Here is a 23,648-nt window from a genome sequence, read left to right as displayed (position 1 = left end):
GTATCAAGAGTATATCATGACATAATAATGAAACCATCCTAACACCAAGGATAACTTGTCAAATGAAAGCATAAACCACATCTTTAACAAGAACCCCATGAGTCCTTAAGATGCAACCATCTCTACACATCATGAAGAACCATCTCCACACACCATGAAGAACCATCTCCACACGCCATTAAGAACCATCTCCGCACATCATGAAGATACAAGTGCACCATGCACATGTCAAAGATGCTTTTGCACCAACAAGATCTAAGACAAACCTCCAACATCTGCAAACACTCAATAAATATATTAATGCCAACAACTCTCACTCAACCGTGATATTGAGTCACCCATGGAATCATAACATCTATCTCCTACATGAAGATCCTCCAGGGTTACACACAACCAAAGTGTTAGTACCAAGTGAAACCAAGATCTCCAAACCAAGAAGATACAAACCAAACCACGAACTAATCCTGCACTGCCACCTCATCAATGTCACAAGCCCCACTGAACCATGTATCCAAGCTATCCATGACATCATAATGAAATCCATACTCTAACCATGAGAATAAACCAAGGCATCAAACCATCAAAGAACTCAAAAGAAACCAAATAACTATAATCTTCAACCAAAAACATATATACCACCATAACCAAATCAGGAATTCAAACTAATGAACATCAAGGTTGTACTTGTATATCCAATCATATCATGTCAAAATCCATGACACCATGATCACATCCATGAACCAAGCATCTAAACTTTCAATGTGTCCAACTTGTCAACATAAAATAGTCAACCGCAATCCTCCACCAAGATTGTACCTAGTAACAACATTTAATCCCCTCTACATGAAAAAAAATCAACAAATCATGTGACTTAGGGCATAGACAATCCAAATCCAAGCCACTAATTTGAATATGTATTAATAATGAAAGATCAATGGGCAAAGAGAACCCATATCCAAGCCATAAATACAACTTGTAGACCCAACAAGTCATCATATGTATCCAAACCAAGCACTGATAATGATATCATCATGAGACCAATCAGAAATATGAACTAAGTATACAATGACATCAAACCCAAATTTCCAAAATATACAATGTCATAAACTCACAGTGTTACCATAGTCAATATATGTCATAAATTGTTTAGATCAATATATCACCTAATAAACCATTCGAAACCTGCACCAAATTTGAACCAATATATAGATCTCTCTAAGAACTTTTCATTGACTATTCGACGTTTGAAATCCGACTCTGTATGCCCAAGTTATGCCCAAATCTGTGCTCAAAATAAACATCTAACTTGCAGGCTCTTAAAACCTTAAAAAATATCAAAATTATAAAATCAAACCTACACCATGTTGTAGTCTCTGAATTAGCTTTATAACAACTATAGAAGTCCAAAATCTGATATCCTTAGAGAAAGTTATGGTTGTTTTACTAAGATAGTCTTTTTACCATTTTTCACTGCAATTTTTCCCTTTTTTTGTGACAAAAATTCTAACAGGGTTAAATTTGATGGCCGTCACATGCTGAAACAAAAAACCTTTTAAATTTTCTATCAACATGGCCAAAGTAAGGCATATTATATATCAAAATTTATGGAAACATTGACCGAGATCCAATGGTGAGGTTTGTTTTTGTCCAGGAGGTCATTTCTTTAGGCTCCCCCTTAAAACACTCATTTAAATGAAACATCCAAAAAATCCATTTGACCACTAATTTCACATGCCCAAAAATCTGTCAACATCTCATCATTACAACAAACCCGAAACCCTTAGATCTGCAATAAACAACCTACAAAACCCATATATCTTGCCCTCTCTTTTATCCTCTCATGCATTCCCATGGATTCAATCTAGGGTTACAACACTACCATAGTTCTGATACCACTTGTAAGAAAACATGCAAGAAAAAATATAAGTGTTTCCACATAACCCATTATAGATCTAAAAGAAATATTCAATTAAATCCACATGCAAGAGAATAGACAACATACTTTAAAAAAAGTGACACAAGAGGAAAAAATTTCAGCCTCCAAAAACATCCATCACCATGAATTATTTAGTAAAAGAGATCATTGCAATACAACCATGGAAGTCTTCAAAGTCATAACCATAACCAAACAATCCATGTGAACAAGCATGAATCCACACATCTCATACTATGCTTCCAACCTTTGCAAATGTTCCCTTTGGCTAACTTGTCAAGCCTTTTCCCGCTCAACTCTTGCCTTTTTGTCTTTTTCCCTTGTGTCTTGTGTCTACAACTACCCTTGTGGCTGCTTATATAGTAGCAAGTTGCACAAAACCATCAAGTGATATCACATAAATCATGTACTAAAACCATTTGCTACCTAACCCATTGACCCTACATTTAATATTGGACATTTAATTTTTTTTCCAATATTAAATAATTACATCAAATATTATGACAATGTTACAATACAACTCATCAAGTCTATCCCATCAGAATCTTTACATGTTGCACGTCCATCTAGGTGCCCCTAAGTAAAACATTACATAATAAATAAAATAATACAATAAAACAATATTATGCAATGTGTACAACACCCATTATCTTAACATGGCAATTGGGCTGACCCCTTGCACGACAACCCCTCCAACCAAGCTCTGTGGAAAGATTAGTGTTCAACACAATAGCATAGAGTTTGGCAAAAGTGTGCCCAATCATGATAGTCCTGTAATTGCCGTCCTTATGAATGGGGTAGATAATGTGTCTCAACGAGGAGTTAGAGAAGCTCGTGCAAACAACTCTATTAAAGAGTGTACACAAGAAAGATCTCAAAACCGTGTAGCCAAGCTTAAAGAGTTTTTCCTGGAAACCCTCATCCATAGTCTTGTTGCAATTCATGGATCTGATAGCCTCACTGATGTTGGAGAAGGTGAAAAAGTGGCAATGGGTCGAGGGAGCGATGTGGAGGGAAGGCTGGCTAGGGACGTCATAGAGAGTTGAGGTGTGGTGTAATATCCTTGGTCTTATAGGTCTAAAATGTGCTTTGAGTGACACAAGGAATATTGTCAAATGCTACATGTGCAACCTTCCCACTTGCTGGTCTAATGTTATCAGTCTGACATGTACTTAAAAGTAACTATAGGTGGCTTCTAATGCTTGAAAATCAACACATCAAAATGTAAATTATGCTCTGATACCACTGTAATGACCCTACTCAAATCTGATCCCAAAATGCTGATATAGGTTCAAGGAAACACTTTGCATACAAGGGTCACATGACTGATATAAAATTCAGTATTCTTTTATGGCTCTTTCCTTCACTTAGCATCAAGAAGAATGCTTCCAAGAAGATTCTGAATTGACTAAACAATGACCTAACATGAATGTGCAATTTATATTAACAATATTCAAAGCATATATGTGACTGAAACTACTTGCAATATGCAGCTACAGCAACTAGTAATTTTAATAAACACTTGGGATGCAAAATTATAACATTATTTATGCCAAAAAGAGAACCTACAACCAATTGACATTTTGTCAAACAATTGGCATGCAAACTAATAAGCTGATCATGAATAAAATGAACACCTACAGCCAACTGACATTTTTACAAACAGTTAGTATGCAAACTAACTAGTTGATAAATAATAATATTGAATTGCTCAAATGACACCAGCAACTATTATCTCCTTAATTGCAATGAAATTTCTAATACAATGCTCATGAAATATGGCCAAGACTTTTTTGGCATTTACATGGATTACAAAAATGGTAATGCTGGTATAATGTACACCTACACCTAAAAAGCAATACTAACAAAAGAACCTAGTTGTAGATGGCTGTAATAATTTTCCTCAATGCTGCCCCTTCTGCTTTGCTTTTTTCGATCTGCTTTTTCACTTGCTTTTTCCAGATTTGCTTTTTTTGTTTTGCTTTTTCGAACTGCTTTTTCGGATTTCATTTTTTGGAGCTTCTTTTTCGGACTGCTTTTTCCGTTCTGCTTTTTCGGCCTTCTTTTTCGGATCCGCTTTTTCGAACTGCTTTTTCGGATTGCTTTTTTTGGAGCTGCTTTTTCGGACTACTTTTTCGAGTCTGGTTTTTTTTTTTAAAAAAAAAAAAAAATCTAACCCTCAATCAAATCTCTGTCCAAACTGAATATACCAATAAAGAACAACATGAAATGGCTGAGTACCACTTCCAATGTGCAACCCTTCAGAAGGTCTTTCACTTCCTCAGTTATGCAATCTCTTGAGAGGTATCATTCTCAAGGATTATGGTGAATATTTGCAGACCTAGATGGTGCCACAAATGCTCAAGAGAAAATGTAGTAGAATTATCAAATCCCCCGTCTGTCCAAATGAGAGGCCAATCCCTCCATTTATTCACTTTTCTAAGAAGTTACTAAGAACTTCTAAAAGCATCCATTATAAAATCCCATTATAATGCACTTTTATAATTAAATAATTTTATAAAATAAAAGGTGCAATCTCAACTTAAAATTATAACATGTAGGCTGCGTATAAAAAGTAATGATAAAATAATATCGCCAAGAGCATAATAAACCATCCAATCCTCAAATAAATGCCAGAATGACTCTCTCATCACAACCACCAGTCTACGAGAGTCCATGGTAGACTGATCCGGCACACAAAACGATGTCAGCCAAAATGGGGACATTACAGTCCGCCCTTCTTGAAATTGCTTGTCCCCAAGCAATGGCCGAACAACAACCCAATCAATCCACCTGGATCCCAAATGTAGTCATGAACTATACTGCTGTCAGTCAACATAGGCTCCTGCAACAACCTCTGAAAATTAACCAAGAGGAATCCATAATCAAACTGGCGAATTCAACTCACCCAAACTCCAAAGTTAGGAACCCATGAGAAACAAGCTCTCGAAATATCAGAACCCAAGTAGAGTAGATAACCCAAACTGCCAACATAGTAAATACCATCAACGCATCCCACTGGCCTATGCGGAATGTACAATACAACTCTGTAACAACGGTGAATACTCCCGCATGAAACTGCACCAAATACAGGGAATCCACACACTGCACACCTACTACAATTAACACAACTCTGCAAATCGCCAGCCATTGTCTCATAACCATAACAACCATGCACTGCTGATGGTGAATAGTCATTGCACGGTAGATAGCAAAAACAAGAGCCCAGACCAAACCTGTCTGCCATCAACTCCTCAACACATGGATCAAAAGCAAACTGATGAACATATCCTGCAATATAATGCTGGTAAAAAGAACCAATCCCAGTCAAAGACTCATCCTGCAGACGTGATACAACCAACTATGACTGATCATCAGCTAAGTCAGAGGATGATATAGCCAAGGGTGCAGAATCAACAACAACATCACTAGTCTCTGTGCCTTCCAAATCAAACATACCACAATGCTCAGCTGCAGCGCCCAACTCAGCTGAACCTGCCTCTAGTGGAAATGGACCAAATATGCCAATACTAGTGTCGTGGATAGATATATTCTCATCTCTATTGCCTTTATCAGCCTTGACCATGGACATCCTCGGATCACCAAACACCACGATCAGTGACTGTACAGAATCTGGTAAATATTGAAGTCGTTCCAACTCCACGGTCACCTTAGCTAAATAAAACTGTGACTCCTCGATAGCCAACTGTGTACTCTCAAGAAACTCAGAAGTCACCTCAAGCTGCTGAGTAAGCTCACTCACCTCATCTTCCTTGACTAATAATGCGTCATATGCTGTACTGCCCCACTCCATAAGATAATCTCTGTCGGCTACCAATTGCATATAATTCTGTCTCAGAATCCAGATAGCCTCCCATAAAGAGTGGATCTCTGTCAAGGAAAGATAACTGCCTCCTTGCTCATCACTAGTAGGAGAACCCCATCCATAAACTGCTAACAATTGACGAGTAGCATCGAAATGCTCACAAACGATAGCAATGTCTCGCTCACTAACTCTCAGCTGACTAGACACATGATTGTGCTGGCTGGTCAAACTCCTATACTCTACCCCTGGTATACTGTCTAAAGGAGTAACCTCATAATAGCTATCGTCTGTAATACTGCCATCCAAATTCTGCAGTCCAATTGCTGAACTTGTATCATCAAACAGAGTGACTGAAGCATCAACATAAACCTCCGTATCAAAGGAAACTGTTAAGGAGACTAAGTCCTCAAAACTGTCCACAACATCCCCCTGGGTGTCATCTGTAATAATAAGATCCTGGGACTCTTCTGTAAACTGTCATATCTGAGAGATCATCAACCCATTCCAACAAGAATGGTCGACTGGATAGATGAACAATGCCCAACAAAGGTGTGTAAAAACTAATTCCAGCATCAAACAAGTTGCTGGCATGGATGAGAACTACACCTGGCAAACTACTAATCAAGTCCATGATGGTGCAACAGATACTACTACCAAAGAATGATAGATATCTCCGGTCAAAACGATCCCAAGTACTAAGATAAGGATCCCAACATCTAATCCATGAACGGAAACCAGCTGGCAATTCAAGTAAACTTCTCACCTGAGTAATGTGAACAATACCAACTGACTTCACGCACCTGTCTACAATCTCTGAATCCGAAGTGTGAATGCTAGACATACTCATATCATCATCAACATGTGACCCGATTGTAAAAGAAAACTGAGTCCCTGCTATATGCGCTAACTCCCGCACTGAACTCACCTCAAGACAAAGCTCGTCCATGTGTCTCTCAGAATCCTGGAGAGCCAACTTGATTGCCTCCATGCCTTCCTTGATCTGCTATAAGTTGTCACAAGAAGAACCTGTTGTGACTCTTTTCTGTCTCTCCTGCAGTTGAATCATCCAAATGTGATTCTCAATCAATCCATGTATCCTATCATGATGAGATAAAGCCGTGACAATATTCTTGTCCCTTGTCTTCAACTGGCTTGCCAAACCAAGTAAAGAGCTACTAGCCTCTATCTCATGTGAAGAAGCATCCAACTGTGCCTAATACTCACTTTCTGCAAAGTCCTAAATGCTCACTTTCTGATCAACTGTACTATCCTCAAACATGACAGTATCCTCAACTACTGTAACTTCATCCAGCCCAACTGTACTGGAATCACTATTTGTGTCAATCACACAATCCGGTGTGCCTGTGATATCACCTTCTGATGCAACTGGCTCAGCCTGCACAACATCTGTAACCCCTTCTGCCTGTGAAGATGATGCAGATAAACCATTACCTAAAGATGTGCTAATGTCTCCCTGTATCGAATCAGCATGTCTGTTAAACTCCTCATACAAGTTTCTGCCTGTCATAGGGAAGGTATGATCCTTAGGCCTATCAAAACGTTCAATCAATCTCTCCTTAAACTCCACATGAGGTAATGTGTGCATGACCCATAGTGACCATACCATGATGCCACCACTCGTGTGCTAACCCATCCAGGTGAATTGCTGCATAGTTAATAGCTTCTTTCTCAGGCATAGGGTTCATTTGAAAGTATGTGTCAAGCCTTTGAACCCAAGCTCTTGCTGTAGACTTCCCCGAGCCATCGTAATATGGTAACTGAAGTTTCCCTACTTTCTTCCGTAGCTCATAGCTCTGGTTCTTGTCATGTCCACGTGGCATATGCTTCATCCGCACATCTATATACTCCCTAAAGGTAATTGCAGCAGTAAAATCTAGACCTCTGGCTTCCCAATCTCTCCTTAGCTGGTCCTGTATATCAGTGATCTGGGGCTCTGGTACGGGCTGCTCTGGAGCTCTAGGAGGAAATGTGGGAATAATGGGCCTCGAACTCACAGTCCTAGTTTACTGGGGTGCATGACCAAAATTGTTCCCAACTTGTTCGCTTCCATTATGTGTCCCATCCTGATTATTACCACTCTGGTTATAACCATTCTGATTATTTCCTCCACCCACATTAGCATTCAACCCCATTTGACGAGCCATCATCTGCATCATAAACTCCAATCTCTGACTCTGTTCCTATGCTCTCTGCTCTGCTGATCGCTGTCCCTGTGCTAAGGTGTTTAATAACTGTAAGAATCTTTCCTTTCCCTGATCTGGACCGGCATTCATTTTGTCAAACATTTTTCTCTCTATCCGGCTAATCCAAATTCCCAATAAGACCTCCACAGGATGGCAGGAAACCGCTCTAATACCACTATAATACCCCTTGGTCTTATAGGTCTAAAATGTGCTTTGAGTGACACAAGGAATATTGTCAAATGCTACATGTGCAACCTTCCCACTTGCTGGTCTAATGTTATCAGTCTGACATGTACTTAAAAGTAACTATAGGTGGCTTCTAATGCTTGAAAATCAACACATCAAAATGTAAATTATGCTCTGATACCACTGTAATGACCTTACTCAAATCTGATCCCAAAATGCTGACATAGGTTCAAGAAAACACTTTGCATACAAGGGTCACATGACTGATATAAAATTCAGTATTCTTTTATGGCACTTTCCTTCACTTAACATCAAGAAGAATGCTTGCAAGAAGATTTTGAATTGACTAAACAATGACCTAACATGAATGTGCAACTTATTCTAACAATATTCAATGCATATATGTGACTGAAACTACTTGCAATATGCAGCTACAGCAACTAGTAATTTTAACAAACACTTGAGATGCAAAATTATAACATTATTTATGCCGAAAAGAGAACCTACAGCCAATTGACATTTTGTCAAACAATTGGCATGCAAACTAATAAGCTGATCATGAATGAAATGAACACCTACAACCAACTGACATTTTTACAAACAGTTGGTATGCAAACTAACTAGCTGATAAATAATAATATTGAATTGTTCAAATGACACCAGCAACTATTATCTCCTTAATTGCAATGAAATTTCTAATACAATGCTCATGAAACATGGCCAAGACTTTTTTGGCATTTACATGGATTACAAAAATGATAATGCTGGTATAATGCACACCTACACCTAAAAAAAAATACTAACAAAAGAACCTTGTTGTAGATGGCTGTAATAATTTTCCTCAATGCTGCCCTTTCTGCTTTGCTTTTTCCAATCTGCTTTTTCACTTGCTTTTTTCGAATTTTCTTTTTCGAATTGCTTTTTTGGATTCGCTTTTTCAGATTGCTTTTTTCGGAGCTGCTTTTTCGGATTGTTTTTTCAGTTCTGCTTTTTCGGCCTGCTTTTTCGGATTGGCTTTTTCGAACTGCTTTTTTAGATTACTTTTTTCGGAGCTGCTTTTTCGGACTGCTTTTTCAGTTCTGCTTTTTCGGCCTACTTTTTTGGCTTGCTTTTTTGGGTCTACTTTTAAAAAAAAAAATCAAACCCTCAATCAAATCTCTGTCCAAACTGAATATACCAATGAAGAACAACATGAAATGGCTGAGTACCACTTCCAATGTGCAACCCTTCAGAAGGTCTTTCACTTCCTCAGTTATGTAATCTCTTGAGATGTATCATTCTCAAGGATTATGGTGAATATTTGTAGACTTAGATGGTGCCACAAATGCTCAAGAGAAAATGTAGTAGAATTATCAAATCCCCCGTCTGTCCAAATGAGAAGCCAAGCCCTCTATTTATTCACTTTTCTAAGAAGTTACTAAGAACTTCTAAAAGCATCCATTATAAAATCCCATTATAATGCACTTTTATAATTAAATAACTTTATAAAATAAAAAGTGCAGTCTCAACTTAAAATTATAACATGTAGGCCGCGTATAAAAAGTAATGATAAAATAATATCTCCAAGAGCATAATAAACCATCCAATCCTCAAATAAACGTCAGAATGACTCTCTCATCACAACCACCAGTCTACGAGAGTCCATGGTAGATTGATCCGGCACGCAAAACGATGTCAGCCAAAACGGGGACATTACATGTGGCAGACTAAGGAGTTGAGATGCAAAGTAGAGGGAGGAGGGGGGTGATGAGGGAACTCCATATGCCAAAAAGCTTTGGAGGAATGCAAGAGGAAGCCGTGTCTAACACTGGATGAGATGAACAATCACTTCTTGAACCGAAGAAGGTGGCGATAAGAGATACATAGTTGGGTGTGATGGAACTCTAAATTTTTGCAAAATTTAGGGTATCCTTTTAAGAAATGATGTGGAGATTTGATGAAGCCTGGTCATTGATTCATGTTAAGATGCTAAAGCACATCGATAAATTTGTCAAAGAGTATATGATTGTGTAAGTGATGGATCATATTAGAGCCCATCAACTTCATTGTCTCATCTTACTCAACTGAGCCTTGAGATTCAAAGAGGAATATATGTTGTATGTTAACAAGGTGCCAGGAGTTTGTATCTCATTTTCTAATCCTTAAGAAGACTATGTATCTCAAGCGCAACATTAGATATCTCCTGTAATGATATACATCAAATTCTTAAAGTGCACCGTCTATAGTCATAATTCAGAAGACAATATTGTGAATGTTTCATATGTTACAACTTGATAATTGAGAATCCAAACAAAGGGATATGCAGTTAGATGCAGCCATGAAATCATATTAAGAAGATTGTTTTCAAAGGAGTTAAGTACAGATATCAACTAGAAGAATGTACAGATCTCATAAGCAAAGCATGAAGAAGTATGAGACATTTTCATTAGGATTGGTAGTATGTGAAACAGATGGATACTGACAAGAATGTTCAAGCTTTCACACAAATATCTAATAGATAGCTGAGAGTGGAGAAGCCCATGAAGAATGAATGGTATTCTCATTTTTGAGTCACCTCTACACACATTACTCCTGCTGAAAAGAAATATGTTAGAAGAGGCAATAAGATTTTGATTTTTAAGACCAAATCTATATGCATATATACTATGGAGATGAATAAAAGATGTATACATATTACACACAAAGGCATAATATTTCATCCGATAAGGAATGTCTTTTCAGAAAACAACAACACATACCATTGTCATCAGTATATGCAAGGATGTAAGGGAACATCTACTTACAGATTTAAGCATCAAAGTATAAGTTCAGTCATCGATTTAGAGAATGACCACATGCCATGGAGGGTTCTCAGAGATGAGTCAGCAATGATACTGATAAAGGGAACACCATGTAATTGAAATGATTTCCAAAATCAAAGTCATGATGGATAGTAGTACATACAGTTGCAGAGATATAATTGCATGCTCATAAATACAAAATATCTAGGTCTGAAAATATCAATAAAGATGGAAACTATTATGACGCATACTTGCCATCTCTAAAATTGAAAGTATTGAGGTTGGAGGACATGTTGCATTTCTAGCGGGATATACACCCATTCGCACTTGCACAGAATAATTAGATCTTGAGAGCATACAGGAGGTAACTGACAAAATCAAGAAAGGATATGGAGAAGCATTTGTTGACTTAGTGATAAAGAGATACAAACTCTTCTACTTCGTTCATGTTAACAAGGGCATAATCCAAACAAGCATCTACAACGATAATATATTGGTCCAATCTGACAAAAGAAGTATCTGATTGAAGTATGAGGTAAATGGAATATGGGATAAAATGAGAAGTTATCAACCGCTTCATTCTTTTGTTTTTGGTGAAGAGAATGTTCAGCAAAACTAAAGGTAGAATGAACCTAGGAACCATCGTAAGTCTGGGACATCTGCATGTCGAATCTCAAGAATATCTGTTGAAGCCCAATAAGTGAAGTGCGAGTAAAATCTAGGAGATCCCAATACAATATGCTCGATCATGGAGGCTTCATTGCTCATCTTTCACAACGCTGCTAGTTGTGATTTGATGATATACATCTAACGATGTTTCATGTGTTCTGCAGGTTTGGACTCTGTACGTGGAACATGAAGACTTTCACCTATCTTGAATACATCACTATATGCGGCAAGGACATTCTCCTAGATGATGCTCAACCCATGAAACACAAAGGTTAGTGGGTGTGCTGGGAAAAGTTGTAAAGAGCACGAATCTTGAATGCTGGTTTGGTGGTATATGCGTGAGCGTGGAGTTTCTACTTTCCCCAAGGGATCACATCCAATTCTACAAGACCAAGGAAATTGGAATGTACTTATTGTGAATCGATGAATAAATACTCAAGCGGTGGATGCAAAAGTCATGGATTAATGTCAATGAAGGATGTAAGCCATAGGAATCATTAATCTGTGAGTTATATTTTGATATAATTAAAGTCATATTAAGTATTTAATATTGGTTGGTTATTTGTTATAGAAGGGTGCAATGTTTGAAAAGCCAACCAATGCCCTTAGGTGCTCTATAAATATGTAATGTAAAATCAAACAAACCACCATTCATATATACCAAAACCTCTTTGCAAATTTTGAAGCATATATGCTATTTAAATTCCTTCCTTGGAAAAAGATTGAAGTTTGAACCAAGCTCCTAGATAGTGAATTATTGGGCATAAATTTCGATATTGTTTGAGATCAAATTGTGTTGAGTGGAGCATCAACATCTGAGTGTCTTCAATACGATTTTTTCTGCAATATAATTAGTAAGATTTTTTATTTGCTTTAGAGTTAAAATACTATATAGTTCGTCTTTTATGACCATCTTTATTTTCTATTAATAATTTGTTATTAGGATAAGCGGATCAAATTATTTGTTGCTATTTAAACCCTATAAATACAAATATTGTGAAATATTGTGATTGTTTCCTTATATCTATTTTGTCTTTATAAGGATTAAAACATTATAGACTGGTTCAAATACGCATGAATACAACGTGATTTGACGCACCCTGATAATTGAATTGTTTATAGATTTAATATACATAATATCATAGAGTTGTATGTGAAAACATATAGTTTTGACTCTATCGCCCTTTTAAATTTCGGCACTGATCACTAACTAGCTCAATAATTCTCAATCTATATGTTGTCAATATTCTAATCTCTTTCCTTTAAGGGTTTGATATTTGTTTTAATAATTCACTTTTGATCTTATTCCAACATTCACAAGTTTATTAAAGCAATCATATTTTCAAAGATTAATACTCACTATTAGCAATCCAGAAGTTTCCTTAACCTCTTGCCATTTTTGGAAACTATCTTTGCATTAAATCTATCTGCTATAAATGTCTTGGATCCAAGTTTGTTATCCAAGATCAAGTGCACTAGCCTTGGTTTTGTAGAGCCAGAAGTGCAAAGGATCTAGATTGAATTGATTGATCCTGTCAAGTTGGCCACAACCAATTAGATATCCTAGCATCGAGCAGACAAGGCTCGTAGGATTTTAATCTATGGTTTTGGGAACCAACAGGGTGAAGGACAAGGAGTGGGAAGTAAAGGCCGAATGAACCAAATGGTGGAGAGATTTGCAATCATTCTCGAACCATTGGTTAGGACAGTTTTTCATCCGTTTGTAGCGACAAGAAAGGATTGATGTGGTGGGGGATGGAGAGGATGACAGACTCCTAAAGCAAGGGCGCCAGAAGGTTGAAGATAATTGTCAACTCACTACTACAAAAAAAAACAAGTTTGAATATCAAGGCTGGGAATTTATTTGTTGACCTCTGAAAAGCATAAAATGTGGAATTTCAAGCTTAATAAGTCATGACAAAACGTCATGATATTTATTTTCTGTACTTTAGTTCATTTTGTTAAAGATAATAAGGTTGAAAAGCTTGAAGTGTAGAATTTTGAATCTAAACACAGTCTCAACAAAAACAATGATTTTTAATTTTCTATACTTGAGCTTGTTTTGTAAAAGATAAATGTTCCCTCAATTCTCCTTGGAGGCACTTCGTCTTTGTTGATTATGCCAAGGAGCACTAATATCCCTCCCAGCCCATGAGGTTTAACACCCGATGGGAGTTGTGCTTGATGGGACCTGGAGTGAAGGGCACATGAGGCCCTTAACCCACAAGCATTGCAATTATTTCTTGGTGTAATTTGATGGTATCTCAAACCCAAGGGCACACAAAGCCTCTTTGCCCACAAGCATAATATTCATCTTGAGGTGTTGTGCATGAGCCTCATGAACTCAAAAGGTTGATAGGCCTTCCTATCTGCAATCCATCTATTTAAATTCAGGAGAGATTATCATATGAACCTTCCAATGTATGTTTATGTTAGAAAGAGTATTTGGATTATTCAACAATGTCTGCAGTTATCTATAGTGCATGAAAACATATGCATACATCTATTTTTATAATTATCTATCAGCTTTATCCCTTAATTAGCATTGCCTTTGACATTAGTTCAGTTCTGATTTCCATTTTACTTCTACTTGTTTTCATTTATCATTCTATTTCTTGATTCTTCATGGATTGTTGTTGAATGATTGATATTTGTATGAATAATCAATTGATTGAATGTATCCCTTTTCTTGGATGATTTGGGATATTGTTGAGTGAACAAAGTGATTGCTGATTAATGATTGGTGAGCAATGATGTACTAAATGCTGGTTTGATATATCTATAAATGATTATTGATGGAATGCTGATTTGACAATGATTTTCTGATTGATTGATTTTTTAATGTGTTAATTGGTGATCGCTTATGTGGATTTATTAATGATGATTGATAACTGATCCTTGAATTCTTGGAATGATTCTCCTTATACTTTATTGGTGAAAGGGTCAACACTTTTTCATAAGAATAGTCTCCGCCCTCCATTGCTCCCTTTTGAGAATAATAACTAATTTTCAAAATTGATTTTTCTACGATGTCCTCGACAGAAACCTTCTCCCCTTGAAATGTCACTTTCTTATTTTCTTCCCATTCCTTTCTTTTTGCATTAATCCTTCTTTAATTCCTATGTTCCATTATATCTTGCTTTTGCCATGTCCCCTTTTAAATGACCTCTTCTCCATTTTGTCTCATGTTTAGAAAGAGTCAAAACTCTTTGTTGCTGTCTATTTACCTTTCATTAAACTTAATTTGTAATTATTATATGATATTTTTATTTAATTTTACGCATATTTATTATTAAATCCTATTTGACAAAGGGAACATTGCAATCCACCCCACTCAAGATTGCTTTTCCTCGAGCAATGTCGATTTTAATCTTGTCAACTGAATTCTTTGCCACTATGAAGGATCTTAAATCAATCTTTGGAGATTTGTAATGCTTAGTTCCTCCTTGTAATTAGCTTCTACTGCATTACTCTCGTATAACTTACGAGTTGAAGATTCTGCACCAATTATGTTTCTTTCAGTGTCTTGGTTATATTCAACTTTGTACTGCCATGACTTCCTTTAATGTATTTGCCACACGGTCGATATGGTCTTAATATCATAAGTGGGAGTACAATTCTTTGGATTTGTGAATATGTACTTCTCGATAGTGCTAAATATTAAAACCAAGAGTTGGAAAGTTGCAAGTTCCTTTAAGTTTGTCCTAGAGGAGGAACAAAATGTCAGCAATCTGAAAATCGTTTTTTCCTTTGGCATCACTTGTATTTGCAGAGAACCAACTTGGTTGCCCCACTCATTTGCTGTTACAGGTATCTCTTCAAGTCAAAGTTGAAGAGATCTTTCAACATAGTAAGATGAGAATTAGAAGCATGACACACGTTTATGACCTTAAATTTGACGTTCTTTTTTGGATTGTGTTTGCATTAGTGGACTTCCTATATGCACTCATTTTCATTTTAAACATAATTTGAGAAGTGGCTAACACTATCTTTTTCTGTACTTGATGCAAAGTTGTCTGCAACTTGGATATGAGAAAACTCATTCTCAATTCTGTGTTGTTTTCAAATAACTATGCATTGTGCCTCGGCATGTGGGGTCCTGTCCTCTGTAGCCAAAAATTTACCTTGAAGTTGTATGGTCTTCATATAACTGTAACTTTGGCATGTGTAATGGGATCCTTACACTTTAAAGCGATGTTATGACGGTCTGAAACAATTTCATCCTTACAAACTACAACAGCACCAAAAGCGTACTTTGGCCACAATTGACTCCATTATATGCTTCTTTAACAACCATGCCAAATATTTTAGATTTCTGTATTGAATGGCTTCTTGATACCCTGAAAGCATAGATCTGTTGCTCCCATATATTATGTGGCCTTGAGTTTTCATATAGGACAGTACTGGGTTAACAGGCTGCTACCTTCTGTTGGCATCACCGACACACAAAAAAATGAACCCGTCCTTCAGAATTGAGTATCCCAGGATCGCTGTCCACCATCATTATTTATTTCTCTTATTTTTATTATACAGTTGATTTTTCAATGTTTTCTATACCTGACACAGTAATCATCTTCATCATCTTCATGATTGTTTTGTGTTTCACTTTTCCACTGTTAACTTAGGTCTCTGAGCACTTACAACTATCTCATGACTATGTAGAACATCTGTGTGACTGTCCTTTAAATCTTTTCATCCACCATCTGTGTTGACAGTCAGCAACCTCTGTTACTAATTCTTTTTGGCCATCATTCCTTTTGGGTAGGTTTTTGGTCATTCTTGCTCTTCATAAAACTCATTGAACACTCCATTGTCCATTATTGCCTCTCCCTAGCATTTCTCTTTATGCTTGTCTTCTTCATGGGGATCTTTAATTATGATTTCTTCCCCTTTCATCAGTAATATTTCTGTATCCTCTCTCTTACTTGTCACTGACTGTCCTGTGGTTTGTTTAGAACCTTCTATGACTGTATTCACCTTGTTGCCTGCTTACTATGTTTTCTTGATAATAAGGTCTATGGTCTGTGAGTCTTTGAAAAAGGACGTCAGATACTCAAATTGTCAACAAAGGTAGCAACATATCATAATCCTTGGACAGGATTCTTTGACATCTTTTAGGACCTTATGTAAATTCCAGGATCTGCAGTTTAAAAGGATCTGGATGATGGTTTGTGTGGGTGCAGCTCTTAGTGATCTAATGGATGATAAATGCCTATGGAATGTGAGAAGAATGATCCACACCTTCTGAAGCTGTGCAGATAGTGATGATCATATCTGTACTTACATGCAATCTAATAGGTTCATTTGTGATGATGATAAAGATTCTGATGATGTGCATGCAGGTGCTCAATTTCAATATCAAAAATGCAATTGCTTACATCGTATGCTTCTGCATTTGATGCTTAGGAAGACAATGTTGACCTTGACATAAGTTATAGATGGCTGTGATGTATGGTTCTTCATCTTATGATAGCTATTTGGATAAATGATTGCAAAGGTGTAGCTCTTGAAGAGGATAATGATGATTGTTGTTAATCATAGTGAAGAGAAGCTAGATATATGGGTTAGTTTTGTGCCTTAAAACTTGCAAGTGAGAGTATTGATGGATAATTTTCTAGTCAAACCAATCACATTAGTGCATAGCATGAGAGTATGTTTTCTATTGTCACCCTGCAGGCTGGCAGGATCAAGGCTCTGATACCAATTTGTAATGTCCCTTTTGAAGATATCACTATATTTATCTTTTCAACCACAAATTCAGTTTGAATAAAAATTAAGAGCATATAAGAAAACAAATTTATTGATTGAAATGCCTTATATTAGAGAAAACCTGATCTAGGTCCTGCTTAATATTAGTCACTATATATTGGCATTAAAACATAACCCATAATATTATCTATCATGCTAATCATTAGCAAACACCATGGTATCCATAAACATCATTAATATTGAAAACCAATAAGTCACTGCCTTTCCAAAGTAGGTTCATATAATTGTCTCATTAGGAATTCGTTGAAATGTTTACAAACCACAGTTTCAAGGTTGGTTCCCCTTGTACTGCGAGAGCATTTAAGGGGGCTGCCCTTCCATCCCTCAGTTCACCTTGGAGGTTCTCAATCCTCCTTGATCAAGCCTAGGAGCACTGATATGCCTGCCAGCCCATGAAGCTTAACACCTGTTGGGTGGTGAGCTTGATGCAAACTGCCCACAAGCATAGCATGTATCTAGGGGGTAGCATACCCATGGTATGTCAAGCTCAAGGGCATACGATGCCCCTTGGCTCACGAGAATAATATTCATCTTGTAGTGGTGTACTTGGGTCTTATGAACCCGAAAGGTTGATATGCCTTCCTATTATGCAGTCCATTTCTTTAAATTTGGAAGAGACTACCTTATGAATCTTCCTTTGCATTTTTATATTAGAAAGAGTATTAGGATTATTCAATAATATCTGCAAGTGTCTCTATTGGATGAACACATATGAATAGATCTCTAGTTATTAGTAATTATCTATCAGTTTTGTCCTTAATAATATTTATATTGGAGATTTTTTCTCCTTCCTATCTTGAGGGGTAAATATTTAGCATCATTTTTACTAAGGGTTGTTTAGTTTTCCTTTCTAAAATGTTCGTCTACATTTATTGTAAATCTTTAGCACGTTTTTCATGATTTGGTAACTCTACTTTTTGTTTGTGGAATCATGGACAAGCACACCTGTTGAAGTTTAACTGGTTTCTTAGGTGCTGGAAAATCAAAGGCTGCTCATAAATTCAGCACGTGTGTGTTTATACACACATGCACAGAAAATTAGTTTAAGCTCTGAAGCTTTGCAAGTCTATCCAATCTGATCTATCCATTACAACAATGATCCTTTCTATTTGTAGATGTTTGAGGTAAAACCATAGATGTGTAATAAAGTCTATGGATATATATTTTTGTATTATCTAGTACAAGAAGGTTGTAAGTATCATGTAGGGGAACTCTTAGATAAAAAAAATTACTGGACATTTGTCATTTGAGATTTACTTGTAGCTTTGTATTTTCTGAATAGAGCCGCTTACAACTTCACAAGTTCCATTGCTATCTACATAGCTTGATGGCTTGTTATGAGATTCACATAAGATCTTAGACTTGAAATTTTGAAATGGTTACCTTGTAGCTTCTTTTACTTGGCATTTCTCACATGTGCTACTTATTTGCAGCTTTGTATCATCCAAAAATAGATGCTCAGCAACTTCAGAAGCTCAATTTCTGTCTGCATAGCTTGCAGATTGCTTGTTGTGAGAATCAGATAAAATCTTATACTTGAAGGGTTGTTGCTAGTTGCCAGCACTATGTTTTTCAGTTTTGTAAAAGAGGGTGTTTTCTTCTAATCTATGTACTGATATATCCTATATGGACATTTTTCGTAAGAACTTTGATAACTTTTTGCCATTCTAGTTTGTTTGCATACTTTTTTCTACTCTCCTGCACAAGTATTCCATTTACTACAGAGATCAAGGAAAAACGGGAGGATCTCCTGGAACATTATCTCTTTTATAGATTTATAAACTAGTTTTGGTTGTTTTTTAAGTAGTGGCCGTTATTATTTTCTGCTTGATAGTTCTCTGTACTGGGAATTATGATAATGATTTGAGTTGTATTTACTTCAGATTCATTGTTCTTAAGGCAATGCTCACGAGTTATAGGTACCAATTGCATGATTTACTGCCATAAGTTGTTAGTCAAATATAGGGTGACTTTGTTTGACCCATTTTTCTTTCTTTCATAGGCTGGTTATATTATTTTCGCATAGACTAGTACATGGGTGAATGAGTAAGTCCTTTGGGCCCTAGATGAGGGGGTGATCTTTTGTCATTAACTATTTTGAGGCAAGATGGGAATGCGGGTTAAACTATTATTCTCGACTACACATTTTGAATAGTCTAGCAAGCTTACCCGTATTGTGAAGAAAATGAGAATAGCTATATACTGAAGTTAGGGACTAGGTAGAGAAGTGGTCAGACAAATATTGGTGTAAATCCTCAACCCTTGCTACATAAGGAGATGATAAGTCAGACTTTAATGTGCTTGGGTAAGGGGAACCCAAGTTTTTGAGTCATGAGAATGGATGACCACCTTGAGATTAATAGTTTTTAGTTTGTGTATAGGCGTACCTTTTGAAGTAGGTAATCTACGTTGGACCCCAACCCTTCATTCACTCTTCCATTTACATCTTACCAAGCCTGAAAAGTGGGATAGGAAACCTCTGGAACATACATAAAGGCGCGTAATAGCTAATATGCATTACCCACACCTAAAAATGTTACTTCTCTCTCTCTCGTTGTTAATCAAACTTTGATTGGGCACCACCGTTATTGGTCCTTAGAATAGTAGGGGGGTGATAGTTGAGTATGTGGGGTTGGGCGGGGGGCTAAATGTTATACCTAGCCTTTTATAGTGAGCAAAGATGGTTATCTTAGGAGATTCCAATCTCATAATTTGTGGAGTTGTTTTTATTCCTCTCAACAATATTGTTTGTTGATCAATTCACTTCACTTTTTCCTGCCTGCTGAAATAATGCAGCTGCAATCTTTCCTTTTGGTTTATCTTCCTTTGTCATACTTGTCCCATTGTGAGGATTACTTATTTCCAATTTCAGGGATCTAATATTTTCTTGTGAAGGGATATATATCTCTTTTCTATTGTTGCTTTCCTGTATTTGATATCTTCAAAAAAAATTGTTGATGTGCCTAGTCAAGAAGTGACATGATCCACAGAAATGAACATAATCATTAGACCCAAATAATCAAAATATCTAGTATTTCGTGTATGTTGTCTTTAAATAGGATTGATCACTATCATGAATTTAGTGGACCATATGCTTTGACTAGATTTCTTTCACAGTTACAATCAGAATTAAGCTGAATAAACTTGTCAAGACATCATGCACAATTGTTTAATGTTGTTTTGTGCACCATTTTACAGATACAGAATGCAAAGAATAAGGATGGAGAACTTACATTTTTGCTGCATTTCATGGAAGTAAGCTTGATTGGACAATAAAGTGTTCTATGAAGGAATGGTTCAAATATATAGAGATGTTTGCAGTGCAGCTAAAATGCAATATGGCTGAAAAAATTCTTAGAATTGTTCCACAAAGTTTGTACATATACAAAAGAATTTTGCTAATTTAATTTTTAACAAGTCTAGGAAGGATTACAAGGCTGATAGTAATTATGGTGTAGAAAATGATTCTAAACCTTTTATGTGCATACGCACAAATGGTTTGTTATTCATTTTAGAAGTGATGGCATTGTATCTTGCAGTCTTATTCAAATAAATGTACCTTTAACAGCTTCTACGAGATGAAGATCAATTCTTAAAAGCTGATGTTTCTCCTGTATTATTGCAATTTTCAATTGTCAGGTTTAGATTGATTTGTCTGTATAATTCAACCTTTTCTGGCTTATTTAATTTTTGTTGAATTGGTTCAAAGAAAGTTTGAAAACTCAATTGAATTAATCAGACAACCTGATGGAAAAATATCTTATAATGTCCCATGGTTTCGAGCTTCTGTATTATATCTCACAAATAAATATTCAGTTACAACCAGAAGTTAAAGCCCTATTCATTTCTAACTGCGGAGAGAGGGAGAGAGGGAGAGAGAGAGAGAGAGTGTGTGTGTGTGTCATGTCCCCATTTTAAAATATAATTTTAATAAAAATTAAATACATAATGATAAGAAAATCATTTTCAAGTATAGATATAAAAAATAAAATTTACATAATAATATATTATCAATAAAATAATATTTAGTATAATTTTTACAACAATTAAATAATAATAAATTTAATATGAATAAATAAATTAATTAAATTAAATAGAAGAGAATACTGTAGAAAGTATGTTGTCTTTCCAGATAAGATTTAATAGTAAATGATGATAAATACAAAATAGATAAGTAAATAAATAATATAATAAAGTTTAACTAAATCTAATAGAAAGAGATGTAATAAAGAGATGTCTCTTTAAAATTAAGGTATAAAAGGGAGGAGGGTTCATTTTAAAGAGGAAGGAAGAGGAGAAGAAGAGATAAAGCAGGATTATTAGAAGAGGAATGAGAAGAAAACAAGTGACGTTTTTTCAAATATAAGGATGTGACTCTCTGAAAGGTTTGTGATTATGAATGGTTGTAAAAAATGTTTTAACTATGAAGAATTGTGACTTTTCAAAAGGATTATGATTATGAAAGGTTGTGACTTTTTTTATAGTATTGTGATTATGAAAGGTTGTGACTTTTTTTATAGTATTGTGATTATGAAGTGTTGCGACTTTTTGGTAGTATTGTGATTATGAAGTGTTGAGACTTTTCAAAGGATAATGATTATGAAGAGTTATGATTTTTCCAAAGGATTGCAATTATGAAGGATTGTGATTATGATGGTTTGTGACTCTTTAAAAAGGACATGGATGATAATAAAATATGAGGATTAAAATATAATTATACCTAAGAGAGTTGAACTACAAAACCATGATAGTAGAGAAAGTAAAGAAACTAAAGGGAACCAGAGGTGCATTCATTTAATATGTTTATTTCATAAATAAATAAAAATCATTTGGTAGATAAAATTATCAAAATCAAGGATTGAGATGAGAACTTTATAGTTCTCATAGAGATCAAGTAAGAACTTGGTAGAGGGCATTTATTGAATGTCGAGTTTCTTTTAAGAGAACTCAAAGATCAGAGGACATTCTCGATTGAATGTTGGGATTTTGAATTAGAACCCGGAGAGAGATTTATAGAGAATTTCTTAGAGGCAATATATATTGTAGTAGTCAAACATATGCATATATCAAAGATAAGAGACTTGGTTAGAGGTGGGATCTCTACCATGTGTTACCAAAGATCTCAAAGAGGCCTAATGTGATGCCTTGCCAAGGGATCTAAAACAACTAACCTAATGTTTACTAAGTTTGCAAAACATTTTTTCTTTTTTTTAAAGAATAATATATACAACAATTATAAAATAGTGGAAGCAATAACAAATAATCATACATAAGCAAACATAACATATTACATTCCTTAAGGATCACAAGACGTTGAATCACATTTAAATTTAAATAACACTAAGTCTAATAAATAGCACATCCAGATGAAAGAATAATTACAAGTCCAAGTCCATTTAAATAATAATTTGTTTCGAATGCCACTTGGCAATAAAATTCGGAATTACAATCATCCACTGTACATGTCATAGGGTATACATCCCTTTCGGATCCATGAACAAGATACAATACAATAACTAAAATCATCCACCATAAATATATAACCGTCCATCATAAAGATATAACCATATATCATAATACACAAAGATAGAATGAAAGGAAATGCAGAACAAGGAACTCCAACCGCGGCATCAATGGATAGATCTTAATGGTAAATGTAAAAAGCACTACCACCCGGCCTCATGGTAACCCAAAAAGGTTCACTCCCACAGCACTGAGGAGATAGTCCCAAGTCCCATACAAGATATCAATCCCAAAATCAAAAGTAATATCAAAGCCAAAAAAACCCTAAAAGTAATCTAACTCAAAGGTTCCAAGATAAATCGACATCTAGACCTAGAGGCAAACAAAGACACGTAGGGAATCTACTATGCAAGTTGGCAAGTGTCATCACATGAATCAATGCTAGAGTTACCCTAGCAGTCTAACTTGACCCTGACCCCCCCTAGTGACTCTATGCGACACTAGTATCCTTTCATACTAACAAGACCTACTAACAATGCATGGTTGCAACCAAGCGTCCGCTCTACTCTCATTCTAATTTGTACTAGCACTAGAGGCATGGGTGAGGAAAGACAACCTCTTATTATGTTCATTTTACTCTCATTTAGTGTAATGTTTTCACTTATTAAACAACTTACAATGGGTTACCCTGGTAGCCACTTTGGGCCCCGACCTCTATTGCAAGCCACTTCCCAACATTACATATAGATAACTTACCCTAAGCTCATAAAATCACAAAATCAAAGAATCATAATATTTCTCTCAGTCCTATACAAGTG

General features: G+C 35.9%; 1 protein-coding gene across 1 annotated transcript in view; it reads left to right on the top strand.

The window, feature by feature from the left end:
- The window catches only part of LOC149566553 (poly(ADP-ribose) glycohydrolase 1-like), a 211,669-nt gene extending 190,704 nt beyond the window's left edge, over positions 1-20,965 (top strand). The window contains exon 12 of the mRNA XM_089819861.1: positions 20,566-20,965. Coding sequence (XP_089675987.1) covers positions 20,566-20,585 — 20 coding nt within the window. The 3' untranslated portion in view covers positions 20,586-20,965. The remainder of the gene's footprint in view (positions 1-20,565) is intronic.
- The last annotated feature ends 2,683 nt before the right edge of the window (positions 20,966-23,648 follow it).

This window comes from Cupressus sempervirens, chromosome 3 (genome assembly GCF_028749045.1).
Source record: "Cupressus sempervirens isolate cs-2001-9-10 chromosome 3, ASM2874904v1, whole genome shotgun sequence".
Classification (NCBI taxonomy): Eukaryota; Viridiplantae; Streptophyta; class Pinopsida; order Cupressales; family Cupressaceae; genus Cupressus; species Cupressus sempervirens.
This window is presented reverse-complemented; position numbering and strand designations above follow the sequence as displayed.